Source organism: Archocentrus centrarchus, chromosome 11, assembly GCF_007364275.1.
Source record: "Archocentrus centrarchus isolate MPI-CPG fArcCen1 chromosome 11, fArcCen1, whole genome shotgun sequence".
Taxonomy (NCBI): domain Eukaryota; kingdom Metazoa; phylum Chordata; class Actinopteri; order Cichliformes; family Cichlidae; genus Archocentrus; species Archocentrus centrarchus.
In genome coordinates, this window is record NC_044356.1 from 6,737,167 (window position 1) to 6,757,051 (window position 19,885).

A 19,885-nucleotide genomic window follows, 5' to 3' on the forward strand; every position below is an offset into this window, starting at 1 on the left:
CTGAGCGTCTCAGGTCGCTGGTCTTTGTTTCCTATTTTCATCACTAATTTCCAGTTAAAGGCTTTGAAATAATCACATTGTGGTCGGCCTGTTTCTGTTTGGGATTATAATATTTTATTTAATGCTTAAATGAATTAAAAAAGAAGGAAAATAAAGGGGGTATTGTCAGCGTATTGGGAGCAAACTGTAACTGGGTGCAGCTCCTTTTTGCTCCAGAATCCAGATTTAACTGCAGCTGCTTGTGATGAATGTACGACTGTGACTAAAAAAGGGAGTCATCTGCCCCCTCGTCTGTCCACCAGTCCCTCTGCCCCTGGTAATTCTGGGAAGTTGGGTGCACAGTAAGGGGGCACAGAGTGAAGGGGGTGGAGGCAAATCATACCACTTGACTTCCCCTGCTTCTTTGCCCCCCCTTCCATCCTGTACCTCCATCCCGGGGGGTGATTTCAGAACCTGCATCCCCATCCCATCTTATCCTTAAATTCGGAATCTGCCCGGAGCATCCTGATCCCTGCCTGCTGGAACTGAGGACCGTCACGCTCCCAGATTAGGGATTTCTGATGCAACTGCGGTCAGGACAGCAGCTCAGCCCTGCAGCCTGAGATTGTGTTTGTGTGTTTGTGTGTGTGTGCGAGTCTGTGTGCTGCTTCCTGTGAGGTGCAGCTACATGTGAGCGTATTCATGTGAGTGCTGCTGCTCCGGGCGAATGCGTTTCACCTGTGCTTGTGGAAAGTCTTCGTGTTTTCATTCACTCTCATTTACGCTGCGTTCTCGGCGCGAGGCTCTCCGTGTTGCTCGGGTGTGTTGATGTTGCATGCAAGTAAATAAAAGCCACTTCGTCTCTTGACCTCTCGAAACAGGAAAAGGAGACGGCAATTTTAAAAGTGAAGGAAAATAGAGGGAGAGAGAGAACAGGGAAGGGTGTGTTTGGCTGGTGTGAGGTGAGGCGGGGGGCTGGAGGCAGGAATCGGCGGCCTCTGCGAAGGGGCCTCCAGCGTGCGCGGGTCTGGCTACCCCCTCTGCGGGGCCCCGATCGATACAAACTCAGAGCAATAAAGCTTTCCCCCTGTCATCTCCACAGAATACAAAGCAGAGCGGGGAAGGGAAGGGAGGAAGGGTGAGGGGGGAGCAAGGGATGGGTGGTGGGGAGGGAGAGGAGCTGTTCCGCTAGCCACACCAATTTCCTAACCCCCCTTTTCACCTCTTTCTTCTTCCTTTCTCTCCCCAATTTTCAACCCTAACCATGAACCACCTCACCCTCCACCTTCCCTTTACCTCCTTCTCCTTCTTCTCTGCTTCTTCATCTTCTCCTCCCTCTCCGTCCACAGCCGATTCGACTGACACACTGCCTGTATTTTATAATTAATGCTGTTTGAATAAATACGCTTAATAATTCATCCTTGTTATTTAAGGAGCGATTGATGGATTGACTGAGAGAAAGTGTAAGAGAGAAACAGAGCAAAGATCATATCTGGGGAAAAGGACAGAGAGGAAACGAGTGCAGGACTGTATGATGAGAGAGAGGGTTTAAATAGAGGGGGGAAGGTGCTGTTAACAGAGAATGGGGATGGGGTGATGGCCATAGACGAAGGGGGGGAAGGGAGTAGAGGTATTACACTGAGCGAGAGATGGATGTGTCGATGGAGAGAAGCTCAGTGCGAGGGAGGTGGGGGGAAAATAAGGAGAAGATGGAGGTAGGGGGGATATTTAACAGGACAGGAAAGGAGAGGACAGGAAGGGGTAAAGAGGTCAAATAAGCGCTCTGTTTAATTGGGAGCCAATTTAAGTCGGGTCCAATCGATAAACCTGTAAACCTGGCCGTCCATCGGCTCGCAGCACGCGCTGTAGATCACGGGCGTCCGCGGCTGCAGGAGAGGATGGCGGCCTGTTTTCAGCTCTCCTCACTCACCCGTTTGTTTGCACTTGTAGAGCCATCAAACCTTTCCTGTTGCTGCGTTCGAAGAAGGCAATAATACGAGAGCCGGACTCACAATTAAAAGTGTTTGCAGCTCATCACAGTGACAAAAACGCAGTGAGGCTTTTTTTTTTTCCTGCACTGGGATTTTCACCCCGAATCCAAACAGTCTGAACATAAATATCCCCGCGGTCACATGACAACCTCATAACTCGAAATTGAAGGATAATATGATCTTCTATGGGTGGAGAAAATTCTGCCATCCTCGGACTTATGAGATCCTTTCAGCCCCCATCGGATAAACGTGGTGGTCAAGGAGGCAGCGGGGTTTTGGTTCAGTGCTGAAATATCTGTAGCACAAATAAAGAAACCAGGAGCTGCTCAGATTTTCTGTCTGTATTTTAGATGTGAATCTCTTCCTGTTATCATATTTATTTTCTTGCAGATTAGCTATATTTTTAATGGGCGTTAAATCCGTTTTAAGGACAAATCATCAACATGATTTCATCCCTGACTCTTTCCTCGTCACACGTTCATATACAGAGAGGAAGATGATGCCATCAGGGTCGGTTTGGGTATGAAACCTGCACGTTTCGTGTCCCGCAGGTCCTCGCGGCCTTTTTTTGTTGCACCGTCTCATTTTTCGGTCATCTTTCTGTCCACTCTGTCGGTTCATTTTGTCATCGACTGTGTTGCACACAATCTGCCCCCTCCCTCCTCATCCAATCACTCACTCACACACACACACTCACACACACAGACACACACACACCATCAAGGCGAGGCTGTGTATCTTTGTTAGCCCAATTGTCACTATCTTTTCCCTCCTGCTATTTCCTGTGAAGATGCTCTGTCACACTGCAGCTCACTCTGTTCCACACGTCTGTTTTATTTATTTTTCAGTCTCTTCTTTTTTTCTCTTTTTGCTGCGTCCGGCTCTAATTTCTTTATCGTTATCGCCGTGTTTGAAATTTTTTGGTTGCTTCTTCCTGTTGTTTTTTATTTTTAATACCTTTTACTCATTTATTTCTTTGCATCTCTGTCCCAGCATCCATTCACTCACTCCGGCTCTTTCTATCCACCATTCCCTCTTTTTCTCTAATTTTCTTTTCAGCAGACCTCATTATTTTTTCCACTTTCAGCCATTATGCCCACATCCCAACATTTTTGCTACCTGTTCATCGTGGATTGTTTTTCCTTCATTTGTTTTTGCTCCCGCCTCTCACGCGTCTTCCCTTCTGTCCCATCACCATCACATCCCTCTGTTGTCACCGTCACCACCCTGCAATTTTTTGTCCCTTTACTCCTGTTGTTTTCTCGCTTTGAAACCATCTCTGTCATGTCTCTCAGCCTCCCCTATTATCCACCAAAATTCCCCCAAATTTTCACCCTCTGCTTGTTGTCTTCATCCTTCTAGCTCATTTGTTTCCACCCCCCTCCAACATCCCCGTTCCTCCCTCATCCTCTCACCTCCATCTTTGCACCCCAATGCAGGGATTCTGGAAAAGGAAGTAACACCCAGTGGCCATTTCCTCCATCACCTTGTCCTCCCTCCCTTTATTTCTCTGTTTCCATCCCTCCATCCCTGCGTTGTGCTCCTTGGGGAGGGCAGTAATAATGGTGGAGAGAAGGAGAGAGGGAGGGCGGTGCGATTATTGTCTTGTCGGGAGTCAGAGGAATCGATCGGCACAGAAATATGTGGTGCGAGAAAGAGGTACTGTATCGGATATAATAAACACTCTGGAGACATATTCGGAAAGCGCTCGGCCTCGCGCTCGCGCTCACATGCGTGCACGCGGCCGCACACACACCCGTGCAATCGCTCTGACTCACACACACGCACATGTGCGCAGAACATCATACGAATGCAGTACTTTCCAGTTGTGCATAAACTCAAACATGAATCACCAGCAAACCTTCGTCTACACACAGCATTACTCATTTACTCTCAGGGAGCAGTTAGAAAGCAGCCTCCTCACTAAATATTCCTTAAGAGGAATATTATCTTACAGATGAGCATCGGGAAAATCCTGAAAGGGCGTGTGGAGCCGCGATGGAATTATTTGGCCTTTTTTTAAAGAGGAAGTGGTTCACATCTCACAGAAAGTAGCCTGTTTTGTCTCGAGAGGGCATTAAAACAATAAAGCACGTTTTTAAAGCCCCATTGAGCCCAAAATATCCTAATTCATCTTAATCTGTTACCCTTCCAGCTGAAAGCCCTGTGATTGTGAAGTCTTTTTGCATTAGTCCTTTTATTCCACTTTCATCCTCTTCTCGCCTGACTGTGATAAAATGTGAACCTCACCTGCAGAAAGAAATAATCCTTTAATACGCGCAGTTAAAGAGTAAACAGCAGTGGAGACATTAGCATGCAGCACTTTGTTTGCCTCACGTGAAGCCTCGGTTACAGGCAGCGAAACATGTTTATTCTTAATGATTAACACTCTCACAGGTACACACAAAACATGTGAGCCGTGCACGCACAGAGTGCACGCACACACACACATGCATGCACTGTGATCTTTCATTGCTGTTGCCTGGCAACGGATCTATGTGTCCTGTGCTAGCAGAGCGTTGTCCAGTGGTGCCATGACCGCTGCAGCTGACCACTGCTGAAGGAGAGGGGGGAGGGGGAGGAGGGGGGGGGGGGGGGGGGTCGTGGAGAAAAAACCAAAGTGAGGTCGAGACTACGACACGGGGACGAATAAGAGTTTTAATGATACCAACATTACCCTGAGACAGAAATCATCTGTTTTTGCTGGGCAGTGTTCAGAGGAACATCTGACTGAGAAGGCCTGCAGTAACCGGGGGTGGGGGGGGCACCAGGAAGCAGCAGCATCCTGAAAACTGCTCTAAATGAGTCCTGAGATCCGGACGAGCTGCAGACAGGCTGAAATCAGAGTCGTGTGAGGATTTCAGTTTAGCTCTCTGCAGCCTCGCTATAAAATCATCAGCATTTATGGAGATGCAGCACAAAGCTTCAACATATCAAAATTATTTTTTCTGAAGTTTTGACAGAAACTTTTTATAACATAAACATGTTTCTCTTTCATTTGCTTTAATGCCGGATCTGTAAAGTGAAGTCGAACTTTTTAATTGCTGCAGAAAGAAACTGTGAGAAAATAGCTCTGTGCCCTCACTCGACCTTTAACCTCAGATTAGTTTATGGTCTCACTGGTTGAAGCTGCAAAACTGGACTTCACGAAGCAGCCAGTGATGTCATGGTGGCTCCTTCCATCTTTATATACAGTGTGTGGAGCAAAGGAGGGGGCGGGGTGAGGTTTCCAGGTTCTGACTCACTTCAACCACAAAAACAGGCCTCACATAATCCACCAGCATGTTGAACTGTTTTGATGAAGCTCAGTAAATATTTGAGACCTTAGAGGACAGCCTGGGATCGAAGGTGGAGGGATATATTTTAGGAGAGAGGTGGAGACGGGATGTTGGAGATTAAATTTGACAGAGGCAGCAGGGAATGAAGGAATTAGGGTAAAGGAGTAGAAGGGTTCGGACGGGGGGGGGTGAGACGTTACAGCTGAGGGAGAAGAAGAAGAGGGGAAATGAAGGGGATCCGAATAAATCAAGGATGGACTCAGTGGAGGACAAAGTAAGGTGAGGGACAGAGTGCAGCAGCGGGAAGCTGCGACCGGTCGGTCAGTATGTAACAGCAGCAGGCTGCAGCTAACCAATGTGATCACCACTTATCTAAAAACAGGTAGTTTTTAATGAGAGCCGAGCAAAGAATCAGTGAGGAGCGCTGTAATGTGTGTGTGTGGGTGAGTGTGTGCGCTGCAGGAAGGCGTGTGCAGCCAGAAACTGGCTGAAAAATCACCCAAATTTCATTTAATTTTAGCTTTAGATTAAACCTGAATTCTTGACTCTAATTATCAGAAGAATTTGAAGGGTGTGGGGGATTTATTCCAAATTAAAACTGATAAAAAAATTGAATTAGTGTGAATTTTCCTGAGTAGAAATTATATTTGAGGACCAATCAGCCTCATAAAATAAATGTAAATAAATATTTTGAGTGCAGTTACATTACTTGAAAGTATAATTTCTCTTATTGAGCTCCTTAACTTTGCTGCTACAGTCTGCGGTGCCTTTGCAGCAGCTTCACAGCTAATATAAAGCAGAATTCATCCTCATAAAATGCAAACATCTGTGTCCTCGTCCTCCGAGCTGCGTTCTTTGGGCTGTGTTTGTCTTCAGCTGCGTGATGGTCATTAAAATGAGACATAAAGCTCTGTGTTTGCAAGAAATGTAGTCATGTAGAGGCAGCACAGACAGCAGACGTTCTTACTTTGAGTTAAACATGTCAGTGTATTTTAAAGGAGACCAAAAATGGCCACCATGACGGTTCCAGCTTCTCAGAACATAAACGGAGACATTTCCAAGTATGGGAAAGGCAGATGAACAAAAGGAGCAACAACTGTGGACAAAAGTGTAATCAGTGAATACAGAGCTCAGACTTACCAGTAAATATGTGTTCGATACTGCCTCAGACTGCTGGGTTTACATCACAGCTAATGTAAAGACGACAGCAAGGAAGCTGCAGCTGTCTGATTAATCTCCTCATCTTAAATATAACTTTTTAAAAGTGCTGCTGCATCTTTATAATTAAAGCTCGCTCTGTACCCACTGTTATGGTTTTAAAGCAGAAATCAACAGTTATTTCCTCCATAATCACCGTGGAGCTGAAATCTTTTGTCCTCACCAAAAAAAACTAAAATTCACTGTTTGGTTTTTGTGAATGTTTCAGATTAATCTCCACGTTTTTCTGCTCCTGTTCACTGTGTGAAGCTGATAGGAAAAAACCTGATACCACAAGTTAAAAAGAGGTGTGTGTGTGTGTGTGTGTGTGTGTGTGTGTGTGTGTGTGTGTGTGTGTGTGTGTGTGTGTGTGTGTCAGATGTTGTTCAACTGAAATTTAAATGCTGTGCAACTTCAGCCTCATTGGCTACATTGTAGCTGACATTAAATATTTCATCGTTACAGCAGTTGCAGATTTGCTCGTTGGTGTTTGTTCGCCGCTGAATGTGACGGGGGGCAGGTGGGAAAGGCAGGCGGGGGGGGCAGCTTGTTTGTGTTTGACTGCGAGGCGGGAGGTGGCCGAGACCATGTGCCTGACCTTTGACATCCACACGCCAAACAGCAGCGGCATATACACACACACACATAAACCCACGCGCCGTCTGTCACCGGCCCCTGACAGGCGTGACCGAGGCGGGGTGGGTGGGCAAAAGGGAGGTGGGGGCGGAGGGAGGGGAGGTGGACCCCTCCAGCCATCCTACCCCCCCTGTCTCTCCCTCTCTCCCTCACTCTGTCCCTCTTTTCTAATTCCCTGACAGTGACCCTGTGCCCCCCTACTTTCCTGCTCTCACACAAACACACACACACACACACACACACAAACACACAGGCTGTCCATGTTAGGCCCACAAGACAGATACATCATCTGCCCAGTGCTCCCCCCACCCCCACCCCTCTGTTATTAGTACTGAAAGGATGAGTAAGGAGGGATTGGGGGGGTCTACCTTGAATCTGTGCAACTGCTGTTAAACTGCCTCGGGGTGGATGAGTGTGCCGGGGTGGTGGTCACTATAACTTGGAATGAAATTTTAATCCTGAATCCAGTTAATGTTGGCACTGTGAAGAGAAAGGCAGTCTAACCAGAGGAGTGTGTGTGTGTGTGTGTGTGTGTGTGTGTGTGTGTGTGTGTGTGTGTGTGTGTGTGTGTGTGTGTGTGTGTGTGTGTGTATGTGTGTGTAAATGTAGTTTGGTTTCAAACACTCTGATGTGTCCTGGACATCTGTGACATTTGGAGTTCAGGCCGTTTGATTTGTTGGCACACGTGAGGAGGAATGGGATTGGGGGTGGGGGGGCTGGTTAAAAGTCTCCATGACCAGAGGGGTTAGGGGCAGTTGAGGCATTATGGGGAGGGGGGGGTGATAAAATGATATTATGGGATCCCTTTCTTCATATGGTGAGAGGATGGAGAAGCCCGGAGTGCTAACGTGTGTGTTTGGATTGGAGTGTTTCCATTTAACTGGAATTAAGTGGGTGCAGCTTTTTAGTGAATTGTGTCTTCAGAGTGTGCAGGGTCGCAGTGACAGCAGGAACACTGTGTAATATTACAACTGTGTCAGTACTTAAAATACAGCCTGTAATATTAATGGAAGCAGTACCAGCAGTATTGGTGCTAGTAGCATCAGTATCAGTAATAATGGGAGTGATAGTAATATTTCACTTTTCACCATTTCAGAGTAAATCACATTAAAAGCAATCAGTTTGATCAGTTGGATAAAATAGAGCTTATTCAATGAAACAGCAGCTCTGATTTCTCTGAACGTGTGAAAACTGTAAATAAATACAATCTGATGCAGTTTAACTAAAGATGAAACGTGTCTCCATCCTTATATAAACTCTGGTTTGTAGTTTTGAAGCTTGATTTATGGATCAGGCTATTTCCTGAGAGCAGGTCTGTGCTCCTTTAAAACTCATCATCCGACTTCTGAGTTATTACTTAGAAATTAGTACAAGACGACCTTTTTATGTATCTCATTAGTGTGTTTGATGCTTGATACAGACACACACGCTTACACTGCTATGGCGGATGTCTAAGAGGGTGCTGCCCCCATCTGGGTCCATTATGTAACTGCAGCCCTTCTGCTCCACCGGCACTCATTCAACTTTAAATAAAATGCTTTACAAAGAGACGTTTACTTAATAAAGGTAAGATAATAATAATAACACGACCCCAAAACAAGCAGCTCGTTCTTGGGTCTTTTTTAAAACAGTCTCCATCCAGGTCAAAGGTGATTTTATTGTTCAGGGTCACAAAGATCTGAAATACAACCTGAAAAATAGATTTTTATTCTCTTCCTCTTTCACTCGTCCTCATCTTTCTCTTATTCTCTACATCTTCTTGGTGCACCGTCACATCGCTCCGCCTCTCTCACCAAATCAACCCCCCCACCACCACCACCACCACCCTCACCATCTTTCAGCACACCTCAAAATTGTCCGTGACCTTTGTACATAATTCTCAAAAAGCCCTTTTTTGTTTGTTTCAAGTGTTCAATCATTCCCTCTCCCACACTCTCAGAAAATAAAGCGCACCTTCAGGGTGAAACCTGCTCGATGCCCTCAGAGGCTGCTGCTGTCCCCACCGCAGGAGGACCGAGCTTTGTGCCTCAGGACCAGTTCATTTTTCCTGTTTTGTGCCCTAATGTAATACAAAAACTGACCTTTTGAAAAAATCTTTTTCATTCAGCGTAAATATACCATAAAACCTTAAACGTTCAGAGCAAATTTATACTTGACCTAATTTTTAATTTTACTTTACCGTCTCCTGAGATCACACGTTTAGGAGAAGCTCCTCCTCACTGCAGGTACATCCTCTCTACATGAGCCATTTACTGTCAAAGTCCTGATCACAGGAGGGAATATTAATTACAAAAGTGGTGGACAGAAGTTACGAGCAGACAGTTAAACACTGTTTTTAGGGGGGGGTTCCAAGATGGCGGGCGTAGTGATGCTGAGTAATGTCTGCTGCTCAGGTAAGCAGTTCGTTGTTCTTCCTGGATCAATTACTGCTGCGGTCCCAGAAGTGGCGCAAACTGAAGGTCCAGCAAAGGTAGTTAGGATGATGTCTGCCAGGAACAGTTGATTCTTATTCCCTCTTCCAGCTCCCGGGTCAATAAAGTTTACATTTAAAGAGCTAAATTAGAGCGCGACATCATCGCTTTTGCTGGTCGAGCATAAAGTTTTTTGCTTAGCAGAGACTTTGTCTCGCCTGTTTCCAGGTCACGTTTAAAGAAAAGATGAAATTATCAGCAGGGGTAATTTTTTAAAGTCTCATTATTTCTGCGTCTAAACACTTTCCTCTTCTTCTTTTTTCTAAAGATATACAAACACTTATTTTTATGTGAAGCTGAAAGAAAACAAGACGTTTGGATGGAAGGAAATACAAGAGGATATTTTTAATATGTTCAAAAAGTTCCCATAGTTTAAAAAAAATGCAAAAGTGCAAGTTTTACTTTATTATTATTTCTTTTCACACTTATAATGAGGTTATAATGAAGTTATAATGCATTTTTAGGCTCTGCGCTGCAGGTTATTGTCCTGAAATTAACCCTTAATTAGTTCCTTCCTTTTAAATCTGTTCCCTAATTAAATGTAATGTAGCGCTGCACAGTTACAGGCACAGCACAGACAAGTGTGTTTATCACAGATATTAAAGAAAGTGAAATAAACCTAAATAAAAAAAATGTGGTGTTAGAATTATTACTGAGCTTTATTTTCTGTGTGTGTGTGTGTGTGTGTGTGTGTGTGTGTGTGTGTGTGTGTGTGTGTGTGTGTTTCCTGCAGATATCAGGATGTCCAAAGCATCAGGGGAGGAAAAACCTGGGGAATATCCAGGGGACAGTTCAGGTACGACACACATGGTTACCACACACTCACGCACACACGCACATGCACACACACGTTCTGTGATCTGAAAGGCATTTTCTTCTTTTTTTATCTTTTGTGTTCAATCACAATCAGTATGATTTAGTCAAACAGGCTTCAACAGGAAGCAGGAGACCAAAAATTTCCAGTAAATGTTATGCAACTGTATGACACACACACACACACACACGCAAACGCACACACTTACACACTCGTGCGCGCACACACACACACACACATACGCACGTATACACAGATTCATGTTTTTTAATAAGCCCTGTACATGTCTCTGTTTCAGACTCTGACAGAAACAGCCCAGATGACCAGGTTGGTATTTTACATTAATGATACTGAGTCTCAGTTTTTTTTTTTTTTTTGTTTTTTTTTGGGGGGCGGGGTCCTAACCGGGAAGAGTCATAGGATGGCACAGTTATAAGTTGTGAGTTTGTCGGTTGTGTCCACTCTCTATTTACTTTCTCAATAAATATCAAAATCATCTTTTTTTAGTTTTTCATGCTTATGAAGCCATAAATCAGTTCATAGCCCTGCCCTTCTCTGTAACTGCGCTTCACTGGAAATCTGTTGGCAGAAATTACAGGATGTCACTTCATCTAAATGTGTCATCGCACTACATCAGGTCTTTGACCGCGTGTGATGCAGCTTTTTATTTGTTTTGCTGCAGGTTCAGACTATGAAAACAAGTCCCTTCAGCCTCTCTCCACCACCAGTTAGCAGCAAGGTGAGCCTGTTCAGGCGTGCAGGCGTGTGTGTGTGTGTGTGTGTGTGTGTGTGTGTGTGTGTGTGTGTGTGTGTGTGTGTGTGTGTGTGTGTGTGTGTGTGTGTGTGTGTGTGTGTGTGCAAAAATAGCACGGCCTCCACAGATGTAGCTTCGGGCCTCCCTGTGATTATTACTGTGTGTGTTTGAATGGGAGCGCATCTCCTCTGTTACATGCAAATCCTGCGGTTTTCCACACCCACCGTATCAAAACAAATAGACCTGCAGGGAGAGGGCAGAAAGGGGAGAGCGTGTGAACAAGGTGACCGAGATTGATAAACAAAAACTGCAGATAGAGGTCAGAGGTCAGCAGGTTTGGAATTTTTCTGACCTCATGAAAATGAGGAAAAGTGACTTGGATTTTTGGACCGAGAAAAGATTCAGGCTGTGATTCGGGGGTAAGCAGGAAGCAGAGAGAGAGGCTGGAGTTCCCAAATGAGAACTAAGAGTCTCTGCCTTCTTTTCTTTCTCCTTCATGATCTGCTTCATCTTCTTATTTTAATGTAAATCCGACAGGTCCCAAAATACTTTCCAGTGTTTCTAATTGTTTCTGAAAGGCTGAAACAGTCAAATATTTCCTCAGTGTGTCATTTTAACTCGTCTTCCTATGAATGAGCTGAATCACTGCACTTGCGGGACTTTCAGGGCGTTTGCACTGATGGCTGTAAAAGCAGAAAAAGGTATTTTGCGGACAGTCGGGAAGATTTCCTTAATCTGTCCGAGCGTTTGGAAAACATCACAAATGGAAAACCACGGCTGAGCGTGTTGCTGGGTGAATTCTTAAAATGACCCTCACCTCCATTTTCTCCTTTAGGGAAAGAGTGAGGAGAGCTCTGAGATAACACACAGCACTGCTCCACCGGCACCGCCCTCACAGCAGCAGCAGCAGCAGCAGGCTCAACACCACCACACGCAGCTCATGCTTGCTGGCAGTCAGCTAGCAGGGGTGAGAAAGCACACACACACACACACACACACACACACACACACACACACACACACACACAGGAACTGACATTAGTAACATTATGAGTGACAGCAGCAGGCCAACAGGTAGATGGGAACTGTTTGCTGAACCTGCAGCACATCCAAATATTAATAATGTGGTAGCAGCACAAATGTAAATCATCACGTGTGATCCAGACTGCACAGTTTGTGTAAATATATTCTGTAGTTGAGTTAATCCCAGCATGAAGCCCAGGAGCACATGGAAAGATTAGATTACTGACTTTAAACTGCTAAAATGAGAACTTAGAATTTGATTAGAAAACATCAACAAAAAGCAGAAATCTGACCTGTTAGCTAAAAGCAGCGTATGAATAATAAGTAAGTAAGTAATAATAGATTATCTTGGTTCTACTTCCTGTTATTTTAATGAATGCAAAGAACCCACTGAAGCCGATCTGACATGCAGTGTGGATATGTTAGAGATGGCATCACTGCTTTAGGGGACAGACACTCATCTGTAGAGTCTCATCAACAGGAAACCCTGCTGGGATCGTTATCCTCGCTCCTTCATTTGCTCTGACCTGTCTCAGTTTGTAGGAAAATAAGTTTTTGAACTGCTCTCTGCAAACGTGATGCTCACATCTCTGCAGTGTGGCTGAGCTGCCATTCAACAGTTTAGCATCACTGACAGTTAAATGCTCCATCAATTACACGAGTTATTAATGTAACGTTCAGCATGCAGTAAGAGAGAGCTGGATAAAAATGTTGATGACCTGAATACGGCCTCCCTGTGTGTGTTTAAGTTAAGTGGCTTTCCTTTCTTTGCTTGTCTTGCTCTGGCATGCCTTTACTGTCTGCTAACAGATCCACCTACACCTGTGCTCCTGGAACGATAGCTGATGCTCTCTGTTCTCTCTCCAACTTCTGCTGTCCTGCATATTTTTATTCTTTCAAATTCTTCATTTCCATTTCCCTGACACTGTGCACGTTTACATCTTCTTCTCGTTTCCCATCGCTGTCCTCATCCCCCCTCCCGCCTACAACTCTTCCTCTTTCCCAGCTTGCTGCGCTTCTCCCAGCCCAGCAGCAGCTGCTCCTCCAACAGGCTCAGGCTCAGCTCCTGGCAGCGGCCGTTCAGCAGTCAAATGCCGCCCATGCCGCTCACGCTGCCCACGCTGCTGCGCAGCACCAAGCCAACCAGCAGCAGCAGAACCAATCACAATCCCAACAGCAGCAGCAGCAAACCAAACAGGAGCAAACGGTCCAGGTCCCGCCTCCACCGCCACAGCTGGCCCTGTCACAGCCAATCCAGCTCACAGCACAGGTACCATCAGCTTTAAGGAGTGTTACTGATTTGGCTTCTCTTCCCACAGATTAATAAAGCAACTTATCTTCACCCCCTTTGTTGCTGCTCTGCATTTGTGTCGCAGGACATCCAGCAGCTGCTGCAGCTCCAGCAGCTGGTTCTGATGCCGGGTCATCCTCTCCAGTCTCCTGCCCAGTTCCTCCTGTCTCAGCCAGCACAGCCACAGCAGCCACAGCAGGGTGAGGGGCGCACTGAAACCTCTGTTATCTTTACATCTTATTATAATCACATGCAGTTACACTCAGTAAATATCAATGCAGCTTTCACCCGCTGTGGCCTTTTGCGTGGTGCTGTGAAGGAAGAAGGAACTCATTAATCCAAACTTTGGTTCAGATGTTGTTTCTCAATTATCTGATTTGTTGTTACAGGTTTGCTCTCGACACCAAATCTGATCCAGCTACCTCAACAGAGCCCAGGGGGACTGCTGACATCACCCCCACGCCTGGGGCTCCAAGCACAGGTAGGAAATCTGTGTGTGTGTGTGTGTGTGTGTGTGTGTGTGTGTGTGTGTGTGTGTGTGTGTGTGTGTGTGTGTGTGTGTGTGAGAACATGTGAAGAAGATAAACTACAGCACTTTTTTTTCCTATTCATTTAAATCAAATGGGACTCTCAGAGTGTGTTACACTGACATCCACCATCACCAGGTTTTATCTGCCGCAGCAGAAACACCTAAACACACCTTATCGTCCATCTTTGCTCCTCTTTCGTTGACAGTTTGAATGAAGAACAAACGTCTCATCGTCTGTTTCGCCATCTGAAACAATGCAGAGGAAGCTGCTCAATAAAACCTGCATGTTCTTTCCAGTACAAACTCCATCTCTGGGGCACTGAGGTGTCTTGTGTCCTCACTGCTTATTCTCTATAACATGATGCATGGATGCATTCTCACAGCTCCAAAGGCTGCTACAGATTTTTGATTAAGCTGAGATGAAGTCATGCCAGACACAACAGATATGAATGTAAATGAGCCGTGCAGCAGCGGATATCATGAGTGATGCATTGCCAATTAGTTGACACTCCCACAGCCTGCAGGGTCGGAGCTTTGACAGGATGTGGAGCTTCTGTTGGTGCTAATCCAAGGAAACACTTAATCTCATTTTTTCTCCTCTTTAGAATAAAAGGTGGTGTCATAGCAAACAGGGCCTATTTTATTTTTTAGGCATCTTTCACAGCTGATGACGTCATACTCATTAAGTCTCAACTTTGTTTTTAATTCCTGGAAAGTGAGCGTGCATGTTTGTCAGAAACAGTGTGTTTATTCCAGCAGGATATGAAGATAATTTTACCGTCCCTTGAATGTACTTCTTGTCTCTTTCTGACATCCCAGAGGGAGAAAAGCAGCGATGCTGGAAGCAGCAGCAGCGGAGGCTCTTTAGGCGCCACTGGGAGCAGCGGTGTTGGTGTTGTGACATCTGTAGGAGCTACCTCTGCATCCAGCAGCGCCATGGCTTCCTCCTTAGCCTCCGGCTTGAGTTCTGGAGGTCACGGGGGTCACATGGGGGAAGAGCCTAGCGATCTAGAAGAGCTGGAGCAGTTTGCCCGCACCTTCAAGCAGCGACGCATAAAGCTGGGATTCACCCAGGTAAATGGCAGATGGAGGGAGATGGGCAGGAGCGTCTGTTATACATTTGTGTCATTAGTAACATTAATCATCCGTCTCCATCAGGGTGATGTCGGTGTGGCTATGGGAAAACTCTACGGCAACGATTTCAGCCAGACCACCATCTCCCGCTTCGAAGCTCTCAACCTCAGCTTTAAGAACATGTGCAAGCTGAAGCCGCTCCTCGAGAAGTGGCTGAGCGATGCAGGTGAGACGCAGGTTTTGGCTGGTTCTCGGCGTTTGCTGGAACACGTGAACATCAGCAGCATCACACAAATAACTGTAAATGTTGGAGCTTACCTAAAGACTTCAGCTCTCCATTAAAATGTTGTTTACAGTGTTCTTTGAGGGCAAAAATATTATTTTAACATATTTACAGGATTTTTATTTAGTGTGAGATTAAATGACCTCCTCCTGATCTTTCTTTCTCTTTGCATTACTCTTTTCCTCCCTCTCTTCTTCTCTCACAGAAACAATGGCAGTAGACAGCATGCTGCCCAGCCCTTCTTCAATCTCCTCCCCCCTGTTGGGCATCGAGGGTCTACCGGGCCGACGCAGGAAGAAACGCACCAGCATCGAGACCAACGTGCGAGTAGTCCTAGAGCGCAACTTCAGCACGGTAGGAGCTTAGCTTACCTCCCAGATTTACTGTAAATCCATCCGAGTGTCAGGGAGGTCCAGGAAAAGTTTGAGCTTCTAATGGGTCTGATTTCTACACCTGAAAACTGCATTTTTGGAACTACATTAAAAAATCTTTGGAGTGTGAGGTCGTCAGGTCTTTTAAAGACCTAAAGAGCCAATATATTTAATGAGAATAAACTTTTTTTTTTTTTAATTTCACAGTTGTGTTCATAAGACCATCATAACAGAGTTTAAGCTGAATGCTTTTAAAAGGAAAGCCTGAAATCTGACTGTAATCAGAGACAAAGTGCATCAAACCAAGATCTTTCTGTTTGTATGATAAACCAGCATCCTGTTTTGGATAGCCTCCCTTCATTAGTCTTTGTCTTTGCTCCTCCTCAGAACCAGAAGCCTACCTCTGAAGAGATCCTGCTGATGGCAGAGCAGCTCAACATGGAGAAGGAGGTGATTCGCGTTTGGTTCTGCAACCGCCGGCAGAAAGAGAAACGCATCAACCCCTCCAGCAGCACCACCCCTCCCCTGCCCCGCCAGACCTCGCCTGTTGTGACGCACAAAGCCCCCTGCTACAGCCCGCACATGGTACAGTCCACCCTCGGTGCAGGAACTGTTTGTTTTACAGTCGGATGGAAGCGCTTCCTAATTTCTCTTTCCCTCTATCTTCAGATATCGAGTCAGGGTCTGTCCCAGGTCACCACCAGCCTCAGCACAACAGGTGAGCTGTAATTACTGTTTGTACCTGTGCAGACACTCGTCAATAAATTATTAAAGGTTAGAGAGCTGCTTCTCAATTATGTTTTTGAACCCAAAGGTCGGTGTGGTCCTGACATTATTTGAAAGCAGTGGATATCTCCGTGTTGTTGAGTGTTTCACTGATTTGATGAAACGTGGACGAATCATTGCTGAGAGAAAAATCATTGAGACTGGAAACAGAAAACAGGGATGTTTTGTGGACCGCAGCGTGGACACTCTGCTCTTATCTCGAGTTGTTTACCTCCGTGAGTCATGACTTGTCCGTGAGCTGTCCGGGCTACACAGATATGACAGATGACCTGACAGGCAACAAACACAGCTGGAAATTTATTGGCCCGTTGAGCCGAGGCTGGCGCTATCCGGCCGCAGAGTGGAGCTGAATGGTGTTGCAGAACACCTTTAAATAGCTCTGGATCCTGACTGTTGATAAAGAACTGTGTCACCGAAGTGTTTATTTAGTAATGACACTGTAATTCTTCTGTGCGCTGCTGTATGACATCCATATCACTCTTCTTCTCTTCCTCTAAGGTGCCAGCTCATCACCTTCAGCGTCCTGCCCCATGACTCCGGTCAGCTCAGCTGCCATCTCTTCTTCTCTGACTCCGCCTCCTCATAGCACAGCTAGCCCAGCTCCTCCCAGCCTCGGGACCTCCGGGCTCAACGCTGGGTAAGCGTCCATAATGGTTTGAGAAATCCCAGAAAGCTCAGATAAGTTCTCTTGTTTCTAATGGAGGATGCTGAAGTTCATCCTTTAAAATACTTAAAAAGTGCTTTGATTTTGTTTTGTTTTTGATGAATCAAATAAGTCACAAAACTTAAAATGTCTGGTGACATATTTCAGTCTCCCCACACAAAGAGTTCTTTGTTTTTTCAGCTTTATAGCACTTAAAATAACAAAACTAACAAGTTAAAGTCTTCAAGCTGTAGGAACTTGTTTTAGGCATTTTGGAGTGGTTTCAGTTACACTTTCTATTGCAGCTAGTAATAGTGTGGTAATAATGTGGTAATAAGGGGAAACAGACAGTAATATGTAATAGCAAGCTATTACCACTTAATTACCAAAGTAATAGTAATATATTGTATCATCATATGTCATGGCTGAGTGATGTCACAATAAATTTAATGTAATTGGGTAATAACAGACCAGAAACTAGGGGTAATAATATGGAAACAAACATATGCCTATGAGGCAAAAACCAATTAGTAATACTATAGTAATATTTTGGCAACAGTATGTAAATATTATGTTTAATGCTGTGACTTATTGTCTGGAAACACCTGTGGAAGTCTTTATAATATCAACAAACAGGCTGCAAAATGCAAACCTGTTCATGTTAATAAAAATTAAAGCAAACTTCAAGCGCTGTGATGATTAACAGGGCACGCGTGACAGTTGTTAACAACATGAAACAAAATGATAAGCAGCCCTGTGCCCACATGATCCCAATAGGCCTCAGCATCAAACATAATATTTACACTGTTACCTTCAAACAAAGAAGAATACTGCGGACATAATATTAATAGTGTAAAATAGGTTTTATCTTGGGCTGGTTGGAGGGGTTGGATCACTGTGGTGAGTCCGGTTAGAACTCCAGAAAAGAGTAGAGTCGCACTCCCGTGGGTTCAGTAACGTGAATTTACTGCTTATTCTTTACGGTACAGGAACTGGATGTGTGTGGTTCTAAAACAGATAACAAATAATGTGACAACAGTGTCTAAATAATGCCAAAATAACTGAAATACTATCACAATGACACTCTTCATGACTGCAACATTAATGTTTCTCAATACACTAGGTTTACAAAAGTACAACACACGGAACTCACGTAGATAGCACTTACTAAATGCGCATGCAAACAGAGCATGATATCAATTAAGGGTGAAACATGTATATTTTGATAAATAAACTATGTCATTTACTGTCAACATCACTTACTTGTATTTTCACGCACACAACTCAAACTGGGGTGGCTAGCAAACTCTAAACAACAAATAATTCCACCAACTTCAGACTGTAAACTCTGGTTCAGCTCCTCTCCCCTCTCTGCCATTCCTTGTCTGCATGCTGCACACTGGTGGTCTAAGCTCCGCCCCCCCCTTAAAGGGCCAGCATGACAGTTCCTTTTAGGCAGCCTTTTCCACAGCCGCCCCCGTATTCGCCTGTGAATACGAACAACCAAGAAAAGGCTGAGTAAAGGGGAGGGCGATCAATCATCCTTTGGCAAGGTGGGTAGGCTGACAAGTCGTGCCACGGGTCGCACGTAGGTTCTTCCCTTTACAGTCACTTCAGCTGATCTGATCCGGGTATCTGATCCAGAAAAAAACTTGGGAGACTTTCCCCACAGGCCAAAGGGCCCGCGGGAGCTGGTTGTCCACTATCATGACAACATCTCCTATTTGTAGATTGGCTGATTCTGTCTGCCACTTCTGGCGGGCTTGGAGTCCTGGCAGGTAATGCCTCAGGAAAGTTCGCCAGAAATGGTCAGCTAGAATTTGGCTGTGTCTCCATCTTCGCCGCCCAAGAATATCTGGGCCATCATAGATGACTTGCGGCAACGAGGCATCCCGCCGCCCCATGAGGAGATAGTTGGGGGTAACAGGGTCAGGATCTGCTACCTCAGATGAAGTGTAGCCCAGGGGTTTTGAATTGAGTATCCCCTCAATTTCAATCAGAACTGTGCGAAACACCTCCTCAGTGATGGTTTGGGCTCCAATGATGACTTGAAGAGCAGTCTTTAGCGAGCGGATTTCCCGCTCCCAGCAACCTCCGAAGTGTGGGGATCCAGGAGGATTGAAGGCAAACTTGATTTGTTGGCAAGCTAGTTGCTCTTTGAGGTTAGGGTGAAGTTGTTGAAATGCCTCCTGCAGCTCACGTTCTCCTCCTCGGAAGTTTGTCCCCTGGTCACAGAGAATCTCTTTGGGTTTGCCACGCCTGGCTATAAAGCGTCTCAGAGCCATTAAAAATGCGTCTGTGTCCATACTGGGGATCAAGTCAAGGTGGACTGCCCTGGTGGTTAAGCATTTAAACAATATCCCCCACCTTTTCTCGTTACTGCGTCGGATTCTGATGGTATATGGCCCAAAGCAATCCACACCTGTGGAATAGAATGCCGGCTTGAACAGGCGCAGTCTGGCTGGAGGGAGGTCTGCCATCCTGGGTGGATTGGGGTGACCTTTCCACCTCTTGCACTCAACACAGGATCTTTGATGGCGGCGTACTGCTTCACGGCCACGTAACACCCAGTATCTTCTCCTGATCTCAGCAAACACCCTTTCTGGCCCGGGATGCTGGAGCTTCCCATCATGATCCTGTATAATGAGTTGGGTCAGTGCGTGTCGGGGGTCCAGAATAATGGGGTGGACTTCATCTACAGCCAGGTCGGGATTGCGGCGTAAACGGCCTCCTACTCTGATGAGCCCTGTTCTCTCATCAAACTC

At 45.5% G+C, this 19,885-nt stretch overlaps 1 protein-coding gene across 1 annotated transcript in view; it reads left to right on the forward strand.

The window, feature by feature from the left end:
* LOC115788618 (POU domain, class 2, transcription factor 1-like) overlaps positions 1-19,885 on the forward strand; it is a 69,957-nt gene that overhangs the window by 36,967 nt on the left and 13,105 nt on the right. The window contains exons 2-14 of the mRNA XM_030741723.1: positions 10,286-10,348; positions 10,665-10,693; positions 11,049-11,105; positions 11,956-12,087; positions 13,150-13,413; positions 13,520-13,634; positions 13,824-13,915; positions 14,783-15,037; positions 15,122-15,263; positions 15,526-15,674; positions 16,079-16,276; positions 16,361-16,409; positions 16,976-17,114. Of these exons, the coding sequence (XP_030597583.1) occupies positions 10,286-10,348; positions 10,665-10,693; positions 11,049-11,105; positions 11,956-12,087; positions 13,150-13,413; positions 13,520-13,634; positions 13,824-13,915; positions 14,783-15,037; positions 15,122-15,263; positions 15,526-15,674; positions 16,079-16,276; positions 16,361-16,409; positions 16,976-17,114 (1,684 nt within the window). The remainder of the gene's footprint in view (positions 1-10,285; positions 10,349-10,664; positions 10,694-11,048; positions 11,106-11,955; positions 12,088-13,149; positions 13,414-13,519; positions 13,635-13,823; positions 13,916-14,782; positions 15,038-15,121; positions 15,264-15,525; positions 15,675-16,078; positions 16,277-16,360; positions 16,410-16,975; positions 17,115-19,885) is intronic.